The 12,203-nt window shown below is 38.0% G+C and overlaps 2 protein-coding genes across 2 annotated transcripts in view; both read left to right on the forward strand.

Annotated features, from left to right (window-relative positions):
* tap2t (transporter associated with antigen processing, subunit type t, teleost specific) overlaps positions 1-1,380 on the forward strand; it is a gene marked incomplete in the record, with an annotated part of 9,281 nt that extends 7,901 nt beyond the window's left edge. The window contains 1 exon segment of the mRNA XM_035671514.1: positions 715-1,380. Coding sequence (XP_035527407.1) covers positions 715-900 — 186 coding nt within the window.
* Positions 1,381-2,221: 841 nt separating this feature from the next.
* Positions 2,222-12,203, forward strand: part of acsf2 (acyl-CoA synthetase family member 2) — a gene marked incomplete at its 5' end in the record, with an annotated part of 29,381 nt that continues 19,399 nt past the window's right edge. The window contains 7 exon segments of the mRNA XM_035671527.1: positions 2,222-2,838; positions 5,821-6,016; positions 8,500-8,628; positions 9,430-9,483; positions 9,569-9,687; positions 10,553-10,715; positions 11,922-12,017. Coding sequence (XP_035527420.1) covers positions 2,720-2,838; positions 5,821-6,016; positions 8,500-8,628; positions 9,430-9,483; positions 9,569-9,687; positions 10,553-10,715; positions 11,922-12,017 — 876 coding nt within the window.

Genomic DNA, 12,203 nt, shown 5'->3' on the forward strand with positions numbered 1-12,203 from the left:
ACTGTCAGTGCTCACTGTGTTAGGCCTGATCGGTGTATTTATAACAGCTGTCTGTTAAATGATAACGGAAAAACTGGTAATGATTGTGAATGTGTCAGAACAACCAGCAAACAGACTAAACATTTTGTTCGTTTATTTTAACACAGTGTAACATCACACAGGTCTCGTTGTTCCAAACACGGAATAAATAACTTCCAACTTCACTAAAACAAATCCTGGTGGACTGATCAATACAATGGAAGATGGATAACGTCAGAAAGAAAGAAATTAACTCTCTACAAACTGGCTCCTCTTGCTCAGTTTCATTCCTCTCCTGTCGCTGCCTGAGCCCGCCGGGTCTCCATTGTTCCCCGCTGGGTCCCTCAGCTCCTACACTAGTAACTCCCCCTGTCCTTTGAGCTGTCCAGGTACAGACAGCTAATAGAACCGCTAACTAGCTAGTAGTAGCTCCTAGTACAGTTAGCAGAGCAACAGTGCAGTGGTAAGCGACTCCCTGTGTTACAAGAGAAAAGGTCCGTGCTGCAACAATCCTCTGATCCTTTCATCCCGGTGACGAGGCGAGTTTGACGTTGTTTTTGTTTTTCTGCGACTGTCCGACTAATGAAAACTGGGTCGACTGAGACTCTTCTCATTTTATAGACTAAACAATTAATCCATGAAACAAGATTATGATCACGGCCCTGAAGTAACTCTGTATTTCACTGTTGGGTTCAGGTGCTGCAGGAGGTTCTGTCTTGTGGTCGGACGGTCCTGGTGGTGGCTCACCAGCTGAAGACTGTGGAGAAGGCGGATCACATTATCTTCCTGGAGAAGGCAGAAGTCATGGAGGAAGGGACGCACCAAGAACTCATGGACAAGAAAGGACGCTACTATCGTTTGAAAGAGGAGCTGTTCTCTTAACTCAGCTGAGAAACGCTCAGTGAATGTAGTTGTGGACACAAAGCATCCAGTGAAGGAGGAGGAATGGTGAAGAATGGTCTGTGCTGGCAGTATTATTAAAGAACTTCCCTTTGCTTTAGGGGTCTAACCTAAGATAACCATCCCTCTTGTAGAGTGAAGACACCTGAAACTCCTGATAGTTCACATGCCATAAAGGAGGGAAAACATGTACAGCAGCCTTGTAAACCATTTCTCTTTGTGCTCTCAGCAAAGGTTTTCTTTGGTCTCTCCACCAGGAGCAGATTCTGGTTTCTCCCAGCCTGCAAGAGTGGAGGTTTAGACTTATATAACTTTTGTAAGTAAAAAGCCATTATGTGCTTCTTACTGATGTTCTGTTTTAGAAATCAAACCTTTTTAAATGTTTGAAATTGTGTTTGTTTTTCCTGCAAGATTCAGGAAGCTAAAACTTAACAAATCTTAGTTAAAACGTAACTAAACGTGTTTTTCTTTCCAGTCTGTACTTTTTTCTGTACATTTGAATCAATCAGTAAGATTTAATGGTGATTTTCATATTTTTCTACAAACACATGATCTTAACAAATATGATGCATTGCTGTAGATTAAACTACTCAACAGTATATAAAATAGTTCAAATGAGCTCAACCTTAAACATCTACAGCAGTAAAATACTGTATGCAGCACTGATATTAATCCACAAATATAATAGTAAAAGTCTAAAAGGATTTTATTGCACTTTGATTATGTTTTGCTGTAATAGTGGAATGGATGCTGAAATACATATTTATGTGTCTTTATGAGGTCGGTGGATATGACAGAATATACAGTATGTACAGTATAGGTGCAGGTATTTGATGTATTTGACTGTTTTTGTTTTATAAAAAGAAACTGGAAGAAGAATGGAAGAATAATAAATAGTTTAGAGGTTCAGTGGACGTTAGAGTCTCAGGGTTACTGTACAGGGATTAATCCTGACACTGTGGTTAGGAACTGTTTCTCTGTTTTGGTGTACAATTCATGCTCATAGGCCCCTTAAAAATCAGATTTCATAAAGTCTCCTTCAAGTCAAAAATCTGTTTTCTCATTGTTTCTACAGTTTTATGTTTGAGTTTCACTGCAGAGTTTGACACTGAAAATCATTTATTTTAAGGGGCGGGGCCTATGAGCATGATACAAGTCAATACAATGTTTTTTAATTTCAGTTTAGTTTATATTGTTTTAAAAATGTTTAGTTTTTATTAGTTTCAGTGTTAGTTTTAGTGTTTTTATATGATAATATTGGGGGTATTTGTCAGGGGTTAGAGTTAAGAATAGTTATTAAAGTACAAACACATTGACTCACAGTCTCATTATAATCCAACAATGTCTCCTCATGCTTATAATATTATATTTTCATTTTATTTTAGTTAAAGTTAAAGTATTTTAGTTCCCTAGTTTTAGTTAAATATAATAACTTTGGTCTGGAGGGGATTTTTAACAGTTTTTAAAGATAATATTTAAAGTTGATGTCAGATCTGTAGTTTCAGCATTAAAGGTATGGATGGATCTATTTGCTGGGGACTAACGGTGTGCTCACTGCAGCTCGAGGCGCCCCCTGCAGGCCGTTTGCTGCTGCTGCTTGCACAGATCATTGCGTTCACACCAGCAGCGGATCAAGGTCCGAGCGAGGAGCCTTTAGAAAACTCATGCAAACCTCTCTCCTGCATAAGAGGAGTCATTTCCTGCTCTCTGTCAGTGAGGATCTCTCCTCTCAGACCCAGAACTACCTCTCTGTTTGCGGATCTTTGGTACAGAGGGGCGCGGTGACCAGCAGCTGCACACAATGATCCCCAAGATTGCGCTGTGCTCGCAGTCTCTGCGGAACTACTGTGCTTTTTCCAGAGCTTTAAAAGTTGTGCAGACACCGTGGACACGTCATCCAGGACTACCTGCAGCAAGTCGGTGAGTCACAAACATTATTATATTATTATTATTAAAGGAATAAACCAAGAGTAATGTTCAGACCAGGTTATAAAAAACAAATTAAATCCCATGTGCATGCAGATAAAGAGATTATTCTATAGAACAATAAAGGAAGTTCCTCATATATCAGAAACAATGTATACAAATAAATAAATAATGTTTGTTGGTAACTTCTTGTTTCCTTTTTTGATTATGTAACAGCGCCTGCTTACACAGATCTTATGAATGTGCTGACATTTAAAGTTATTTTTAATACTTCAAAACACGTTCTCACATTTAGTCTGGCCCAATCTCAGCTCGGGCTTTTATATTAACAGCATTGCTCTGTTGTTTCTGTGCGCAAACTGTTTGAATTATGTGAAAATATGTGAAAACCCGCTGCTGTGGACGGCGGAAGGAAGGGGGAGGAGACCCCAGAGACACCACAGTGAAGCACAATGGAAAGAAATGTATATAAAAATAGTGCTGAGTGTGGTTGGTGGCTGAGATTTAAACTGGATTGTGCAGATCAGATTATTGTATCTCTGCATTGTACCGATATGTTCAGCAGTGAATGAATCCGCTCTAAGTGCTGATTCAGGGTCAGTTTTATCTAACACAGTAACTGTAAAACAAACCTCTGATTCCCATTAAAGTTAGCTGAAGCCGTCGGTGGTGGAAAGTTTCTGAAAGTACATTAACTGCACTGCTCCTTTCCTTTAGTATATCCACTTTATGTTACTTTTATATGTATGATACTTATATTATTAGATATATTTATATAATTATGTATTATTCCAATAATGATATTATCGGTTATATATGATAATAATAATAATAATAATAATAATAATAATAATAATAATAATTAATTTATTTTTAATGGTTTAATCTGCTTAATGTTGTATGGAAGCCAAAGTATGTTTTTACAGATTTTTTTATTTTAATGAATTTTTCTAGAAATAAATAAATCAACACTTGAAGCATCAGAACTGTTAATAAACTGAAGGTTTTGAACTTATTCTTAAAATAGTAAAACGTGAAATTATCCATTAACTTATCAGCCACAAGAAACAGCTAATTACCGGTTATCCTATTGGAAAAAAAAAATCCATAAAGTGCATCCCTACTTTATATTTCATTACATTTCAGACGGAAATTTGTTTGATATAAATACTTGAACACAAAACCGTACATTCAAGTATCTGGATGAGCGTCCTGGTTTAATTAAATACCTGTTTGTGGCCCAAAGATGTAAAATTATCCATTATTTCTCATAAAAATTAGAGAAATGTGTGATAATGACTTGTGTGTCAGAGCTTAGTTTTTTCTTCCTTCCTGATGATTTCAAGACTCCACTAATTTATCTGGCGTCCCTTTGAAGAGACCTGACCCTTATATTGGGAACCACTGAACTAAACTGTATATAATGTAGTTTAAATGACTGGAAAATGCTGCTTTCACATCTATATATATCAATATAATGTATCAGTCACAGGAGCCAGTTTTCTCCAGGATTTTGAATGCACTTTTTCCACCACTAAGAAACCACAATACCCATGAGCCTTAGCTGCCATTGCCGTGGAGAATCCAGTCAGAGGTGCAAATCAGAGCGAACTGATGTTAACTGTAGATTATAAAATCAATTTTCTCAACCACACAATCATGTGAGGATGTTAAACTCAGAGATTGGATGATTCTTTAGTAGTAGTTTACTTCTTGCACAAGCTTGTATCTTCTACTTTTTATTATTATCAATGAACCAGATATTTTCATGCTGATTCAAGCTGTAGAAGAGCTCCAACTGTAAGTAAATGTAACTTTGTGTATGGGGAAAATGAATGGGACTAAATGGAACGACTCCTCCCATCATCATTTCACTTTCATCAGTTCAACAAACAAACTATTAGGTAATATTACACTTAGTAACAGCCAATCTGCTGAGTAGTGAGTTTTTTAGTAGAAATTAAAAGGGAATCACTGAGGTTGGTCAGGTTGTTCCAGAGTTCGAGGATCTTGGCAGATGAAAACACAATCTTTGTTTTAAATCTAGATTAGCAGACTGCTAGTAGAGGTAAATACAGTTACAGTAATCACTGGTGGAAAGGTCAGAGAAATGAAAGTAGATAAAAACAGTCCTGTACTACTTAATTAACACGATAATTTAAGGTAAGACTGGAATCAGTAACTACTAAAATTCTCACTCCAGGTTCCAGATTATTAAATTGAATTACTTTATTGACCCGATTTTTCCTCATTTAGTTGGAAGAAGATAATAAACTAGAGCTGCGACTAATGATTTTCTCATTGTTTTAATAAATATATTAGTTGTTTAGTCTATAAAATGTCAGAAAATAGTGAAAAGTGTAACAGTCCAAAGGTGTTAAATTGCAAACATAGAAGAAAACCAGTAAATATTCACATTAAAGAAGCTGGAACCAGTGAAAGTGTTTATCAACACAGTTGCCAGTCGACCCGACTTTATAGAGTAATTCAACACCTTATGAAAATCTTGTTTTTGCTACCCTTCAATGGTTTAACTTCTCACATTGCTGCAGTGATGTCCAATTGAACTCCAGGACACAGTGACATCACCGTTGGGTGTGGTTACTGGTGCAACAAAACTCACTTCTGACAGGTCCTTTAAACTTTCAACCAAAGAGGGCAAGGAAACGCTGCTTTTCAGCCTTTTTAAGGATGCTGGTGGTTCTTGAACTGACATATACATTAAGTTATGTGTCATCAGCATAACAGTGAATAGAAATGTTATTATTTTGTATTATTTGGCCAAGTAAAAGCATGTAGATAGAAAATAGAAGGGGGCCTAGGACAGATCTTGGGGTACTCTACAGTTCAAAGGTGCAGTGCAGTTTAATATTCCTATTAGAACTTGTTTCATGTGATTGTTTATAATGTTACTTCTTTCCAATTCAAACCTTTCGCATAGTGTTTGATAAGATTTCTCTCCTGTTTCTCCTGCAGTGGCATTCATGTGGACTCTCCGCCCACTATCCCAACGCTCACTACCAGCTATGCACACGGCACGTCTTCCACATCCTTGCTCCACACTACAGTCGGAGAAACCCTGCTGAGGACTGTGGAGCGCTGGCCTGACAGAGAGGCCGTGGCCTTTATGGAAGGCGGAGTCCGCAAGACCTTTGCCCAGTTTCAGCAGGATGTGAGTCTTTTTCTTCAAAGTATACTGTATGTTTCCAGTGAATGTGCCCCTAACCACAACAGAAGACCTCAACATACCATATTATATACACAAAAGAGATCAGAGTTCTTTCTGTACAAATAATCCAAAAGATTTTACAGTCGGTTGAGGTTAGACGCTGGAAAGCACACAAGCAGTCGAGGAATTACAGTATAACAACGTTTAACAATATACAGTTAAACTTTTCTTAATATCATAGCAATCATTTTAGCTTAATTTAATAGTTTTAACCTTCAGTATTTGGATCAAGTGATACATATTTAATCAAAACTTTAGTAAATATATGAATCGAATCAGAATTACCCAATATTTGGATACTACTACTTCCCTACTTGCCTCTTTGATGTTGCTGTTGTGCCATTTTTATGATGATTTTTACAAGATTTGGAGCAAAGTCAAAATCCTAAGAAAATGTTGGCCCACATATATTATTTTACAACATGTATGAAGTGAACCTGCCCGGCTTCACCTTCTCTACCATCCACAGTGCAAACTCCAAACCTATAAAGGTTTTGCATCTGGACTCAGGGGCCCTAACCCTAACCCTAAACCTAAGGCCAGTGGATAGACAACTGCTAAATTATTATTATTATTATTATTTTTACATTCTACAGTTTTATATGATACTAAGCAAGAAGGAACTGTAAAGCAAACCCTGCTTTACTCATCATGCTGTATGGAAGAAGACTGAAACTACAGACTGAGAACATAAACTCATCAGGAAACTGTTTCAATCAACTGAGAAGTCGACTCATTTCTCTGTAAGACTCAATACTATCAGCTTTATTGCAACCAATGGAGCTGCCCCCTGTTGGCCGTTACACAAGATGCAGGCTTAAGACACTTCTGCATTGGCTTCACTTCACAGACCCAGAAACTCTGTCCATTATTTATATTGCCAGTGGTTCGGAGGGGATGTTTCAAACAACATCAAAATATGATTAAAGAAGAGGATGCAGTATTTTTTTTGCCCTGAGTTGTATCTACAGTTTAATGTCAGGCCCATAAAGCTCCACCAATCTGAGGGTCACATTGGCCTTCTAGATAATGACTCCACCAAAGCACTTATTGTTTCAACCCACAGTAACCATTAAACATGACCTAACTAGATGAGTTTATGAACATTTTTATGGTCTGAGAGTCCCTCCCATCTTGATTTTAGCAGCTGGACAGTAAGAAGTTTCTGTGAATGAATCAAACTGTAGAAAGGTGTGTGATTGTTGTGCTCGTGACAAAGAATTTGAAGTACTTGAAGTGGGAGGGACAAAAATAGGCTTTTGGAAAGTGAGAGGGACGTCTCCCCCCTCACCCCCTGTGGAAATTACACCCTTGGCCGAAAGCTGAAATAACACATTTACTGCTTTTTAGTAGTTTTTGTACAATTTTTAATCTGTTTATCAAATTTGTCGTCTCCGAAGATTCTGACATTTTATTATATTTTAAATCTGACATGGCAGTATAGGGGCCATAACACAGCTGTCACTAATGGCAATATTGACATGTAAAGCTTTCTGCCTTCTCAGGGAAACTCACCTGCATGTTCAGTCCTGTTCGCTCGGTAAACTTTTACCCAGTGACCTGAAGAATCTGTTCACGTGGTTTCTAGACTTGTGTAAAATCGCAGATGTCATCAACCCGGTACAAAGCGTACCAGACATGATGAGGTCCAGTGAAAGCTGCTGCACACAGAAAAATACTGTGTTCAAAATTAACCCAGCGTGGGTTGAAATTTACCCAGTGTGCATCAGTATAGCACAGACACAGTGGGTATAAAACCACCCAACAGAAGGGTTTCTTTGACTGGGTCCATTTTTAACTCAGTGTATTTCCTCTTATGTTGCACATACCAAAGATTTAGTTCTTTAAAGTCCATTTTGTTTGTATTTTTTTCATAAATGTGTCCTTTTATAATGCCTCTCTGCTCTGCCCTGCAGCCACTAGTATGCCTTTCTGTCATATTTCAGAATCATTTCATCATAACTGCTCTTTTTTGTTGACGTTATTACGGCTAATATTTTTGCCGTCGGGAGCTTTGTTAGGAACACTTTGTTTTAGAAAAAGGTGTTTGTTTGTGCCTCAACATCTCTGAACTCCCTGAACTCAGTGTATGTCGAGGTGTTAGACTTTGCTCCTAACACGCAGGCTTAGGCAACAGTGTAAAAAGATTAAAGCTGCGATCCAGAACTGTATTCAAAAAGTTATTTCATTATAGACAATTTAACAATAATGTGTGTTCAATGTTTATTTTCTGCCAAAAAAGGAACATTTTAATGCTAGACATCCCACCAACCTGATGAATGTAGCCAGAAACATTCCACTTACACTGACGCTTGTTTACTCTGTGTGTGTGTGTGTGTAATCTTAAAGACAGAGACTGTATCCTCTTCACCTCCCAGTCAACAAAAACCTGTTAAACCTGTTTTTTGTCTCTGTAATGCCTGCAGGTGGATCGAGCTGCAGCCGGGCTGCTGGCGCTCGGCCTGACGAAGGGAGACCGGCTCGGCATGTGGGGACCCAACACTTATGAGTGGATCCTCTTCCAGTTCGCCACAGCCAAAGCTGGCATTATACTGGTGAGTGTGCAGTATGCTCTACAGCTCTGGCACAAATTAATGCTCACAGATTTATTTAGTGCAGCTTTGACATGATGTCTTCATCACATACTCAACATGTGGCCCAGAAGATCACAGACTTCAATTAAAAAGTTTAATTTTGGTGATATTTATGTATTTTCCCATCACAAAAACACCAAAACCAACAATGAATGTATTTACTAAAAGGTTTTATGCACCTAAAGCCTGATTTATCTTATTCCTCTGTACCATAGAGCTTCATTGTTGTCCAGAAACTATTTAAAACACACCAGTGAGTCACACCGTTGCACTGGGTGACATGTTTGTTCATTAGGTTAAACACACACACTGTAGTTTGATTTGGCTCAATCCCATATACACAGTCCTGCCGCCCCAAATACTCACTACAGCACCGAATGTGGGTTAATCCGCCACTGAATATAGTCCCATGTCCTGTTTCATTGAAGTCTCCAACTGTTTATTTTAACAGTTTATTTTATAATTTACATCTTCAGTGGGAACCAGTGGGCTGAACACGTTGTTGGTTTTGCCCTTTTCATGGGATTTGTTGACAATAACAAAAATATAGAATATTTACAGCCTCATCCTTTAACATATTAATTCATATAATGCCATAAAATAAATCCATCTTGGGGAAAAGACCTGAAGATACAGTTCAGTGTAAGGGGACAAAGTCTGGTCAGTTTTGTTCTTTATGTACACTCTTTGCTTTGGCTTTGGCCCAATATCAAATCTTTAAACCTTCAGTTTCTTTTCATGGTTTTACCGCCATTCTAACAGGTGTCTGTGAATCCAGCGTACCAGCTGAAGGAGGCCGAGTTTGCACTGCGTAAGGTGAGCGACTTCTTAACGTCCCCGTTTTCACTGTTACACACAGAGTCTGTATCACATCTTCAATCCTCTGCTCCTCTTCTCACAGGTTGGATGTAAGGCTATAGTGTGCCCTGAGCAGTTTAAGACTCAGAAATACTGCGACATGCTGAGGCAGATATGTCCCGAGATCGAGTCGTCCACCCCAGGAGACATCAAGAGTGCCAGGTACAGCTGCATGGTGTCCACCTATCACTGGTCTTAACTTAATATTCACTGCAAAGCATGTATGCAAACATCAACTGTGGTTAATGTCAATGGGAGACTCCGTCACAAGCAGGTCTCAGCTGTCAATCATGACGTGCAACCCCCTTTTTATAGCTTCAAATAGCTAATTAAACACATAAATCAGAGTAAACAAACTACCTAAAATGACAGAAACCATCTTTGGGGAAGATGTATTTTAAGTTTAGTTTTACTTTTTTGTTCGGCCAAGCAGCATCAATCTGTCCTCAGAGGATGCAGAGAACTGCAGCTACATTAGCAGTCAGCTAACAGCAGCTACATTAGCAGTTGGCAGAGTTGAGGCAGAGCAGCCGGAGGACGTCAGAGGGAAAATCAGACCAAATGCTCTCCTAAAAATATGATCCAGTTTCACCCAAATCACTGATAAAGTTGGTTACCTGAAGCATGTGTCCATTTGCTTTTACGGAAGCAATATGATTTGATTTTGATATAAAAATACAAATAAATGTAGTTTTTGTACCTTTTTTTTGGCACACATTGTTAAATATGGGAACAATATAACTGAGGATGTGATCTTAAAGGGTTAAAATTACATTACATTACAAGACTTTTTTTTTAAACTTTTTTTCTTGTGGTTGTTATGTAAAAAATGTCTTTGAGGTTTGGTGCCACGCTGGGGGAATTTAAACTTTGAACCTTAGTAGGCCTGTGTGAATGTACAGCCCTGTCTCATGTACAGTAATGTCAAACAGGATGAAACAAACAGTAACCCTCAGAGTCAAGGCCCAATGTTTCAGTGAAACTTGGAGCTTTGACCCGCATTTTTTTGTGTTTGTTTTCCTGTCAGACTCCCAGACCTCCGCTCTGTGATTGTTCTGGATAATCGACAACCAGGAATGCTCCATTTTGAGGATATTATGGAGGCGGGCAGCAGCCAGTACGTACAGCAGCTGCAGGATCTGCAGAAGACGCTCTCCTTCGATGACCCGATAAACATCCAGTTCACTTCGGTAATTGTTGCATAATTCCTGCTGACCCGAAGGGTTCTCAGAGAACTCAGTGCTACCTGAAACGTAATTGGAGTCGCTTATCTTTGGTGTGCAGGGTGTGGCAGTTTTTCTTTCTTTATGGCTGGATGTTTGCAAACATGTGTGCACTTGACTTAACAACACTGGGGGGAAAAATGGCTGCAGACTGACAAAAATTGTTCTGTCGATGGTTCTGTGATAGAAATCTTCACCTTTCTTTTATATTCTTTACTTTTTAGACACATACTAAATTGTTTTTGCATCCAAGGGACTTATTTTGGGCTTTTCTATTGAGGATAAATGTCAAAATGACAAAAGGCCAAAGTACTATATTTATTATACTGACATCAGGTTCAACCAATCATGTAAAACTATTAAGATAACCCGTTGACTGACTGTTCTTCACCCTGTTTGAAGAGCAATAAAAGAATCAGAATAACCTTGACATCCTCTAATCAAACCATGTTTATGGCTTTCTAAATACAGTCATTTATTTTCTAATATCTGTTACCAGGAATTAGAAAACGTTTGGACGTGTAATAAATCAGTCTTTATATATATATTATATTATACTGTTGTCAGGTCTAACCGATGATGTGAAACTGTTAAGATAATCACTTATAATGAGACACTGTAGAGACATTCACAAAACAAATAATTGTAAATAGAGCTGATGAATTGATTAGTCGATCGTCAGCAACTATTTTGATGATTAATTAATTGTTTCTGTAGGTTTTCAACCAAAAAGCCTCAACATTCACTGGTTCTCGCTCTTCTTTTGTGGTGATTTCTTCCTTTTCTTTGTTTTACATGATTGTAATTTCAATGTCTTTTGGATTTTGAACTCTTGGTCGGACAAAACAGTCATTTTGTTTGACGTATTGCACATTAAACGGTTAATTAAGAAGAAAATAATCCTTCGTTGTAGCCTTAAGAAATCACAAAAAGTCTTCCATCTGGATTCTTGATTTTTACAGTTTATTTCCTTTTCTGTTTAAACACTTACAGAAAACAAAAGTTTGCCTCAACTAATTCTCTTTTTTTGGCTATACTGACTAAAATGTATAAGTTTATATGATCACAGACTGTCTGTTCTTCACCATGTTGTTTAACCTTTACATGCTCTTATCACCCCATGTTTATGTCTTTCTGAATACAGTGCATTTATTTTCTAATATCTGTTACCAGGGCACAACTGGGGCTCCAAAGGGCGCCACCTTATCTCATTTCAACATCATCAACAATGCCTACTTCGTTGGCAAGAGAGTGGGATACACGTGGAGGGTGAGTCATCATGTATCAGAGTTTTATTAACCCTTTCTGACCAGTAAATCCTTCATTTATTATTTATTTATTTATTTGTATTATTATTATTTATTTATTTATTTTACTTTTTCCCTTTTGTTTTTGCCCCTGCAGCTACCACTTTATACATACACATAGGCACACACTATCCACACTCATGCATAA

This window comes from Morone saxatilis, unplaced genomic scaffold (genome assembly GCF_004916995.1).
Source record: "Morone saxatilis isolate NCDOM2014 unplaced genomic scaffold, NCSU_SB_2.0 Contig1, whole genome shotgun sequence".
NCBI lineage: Eukaryota > Metazoa > Chordata > Actinopteri > Moronidae > Morone > Morone saxatilis.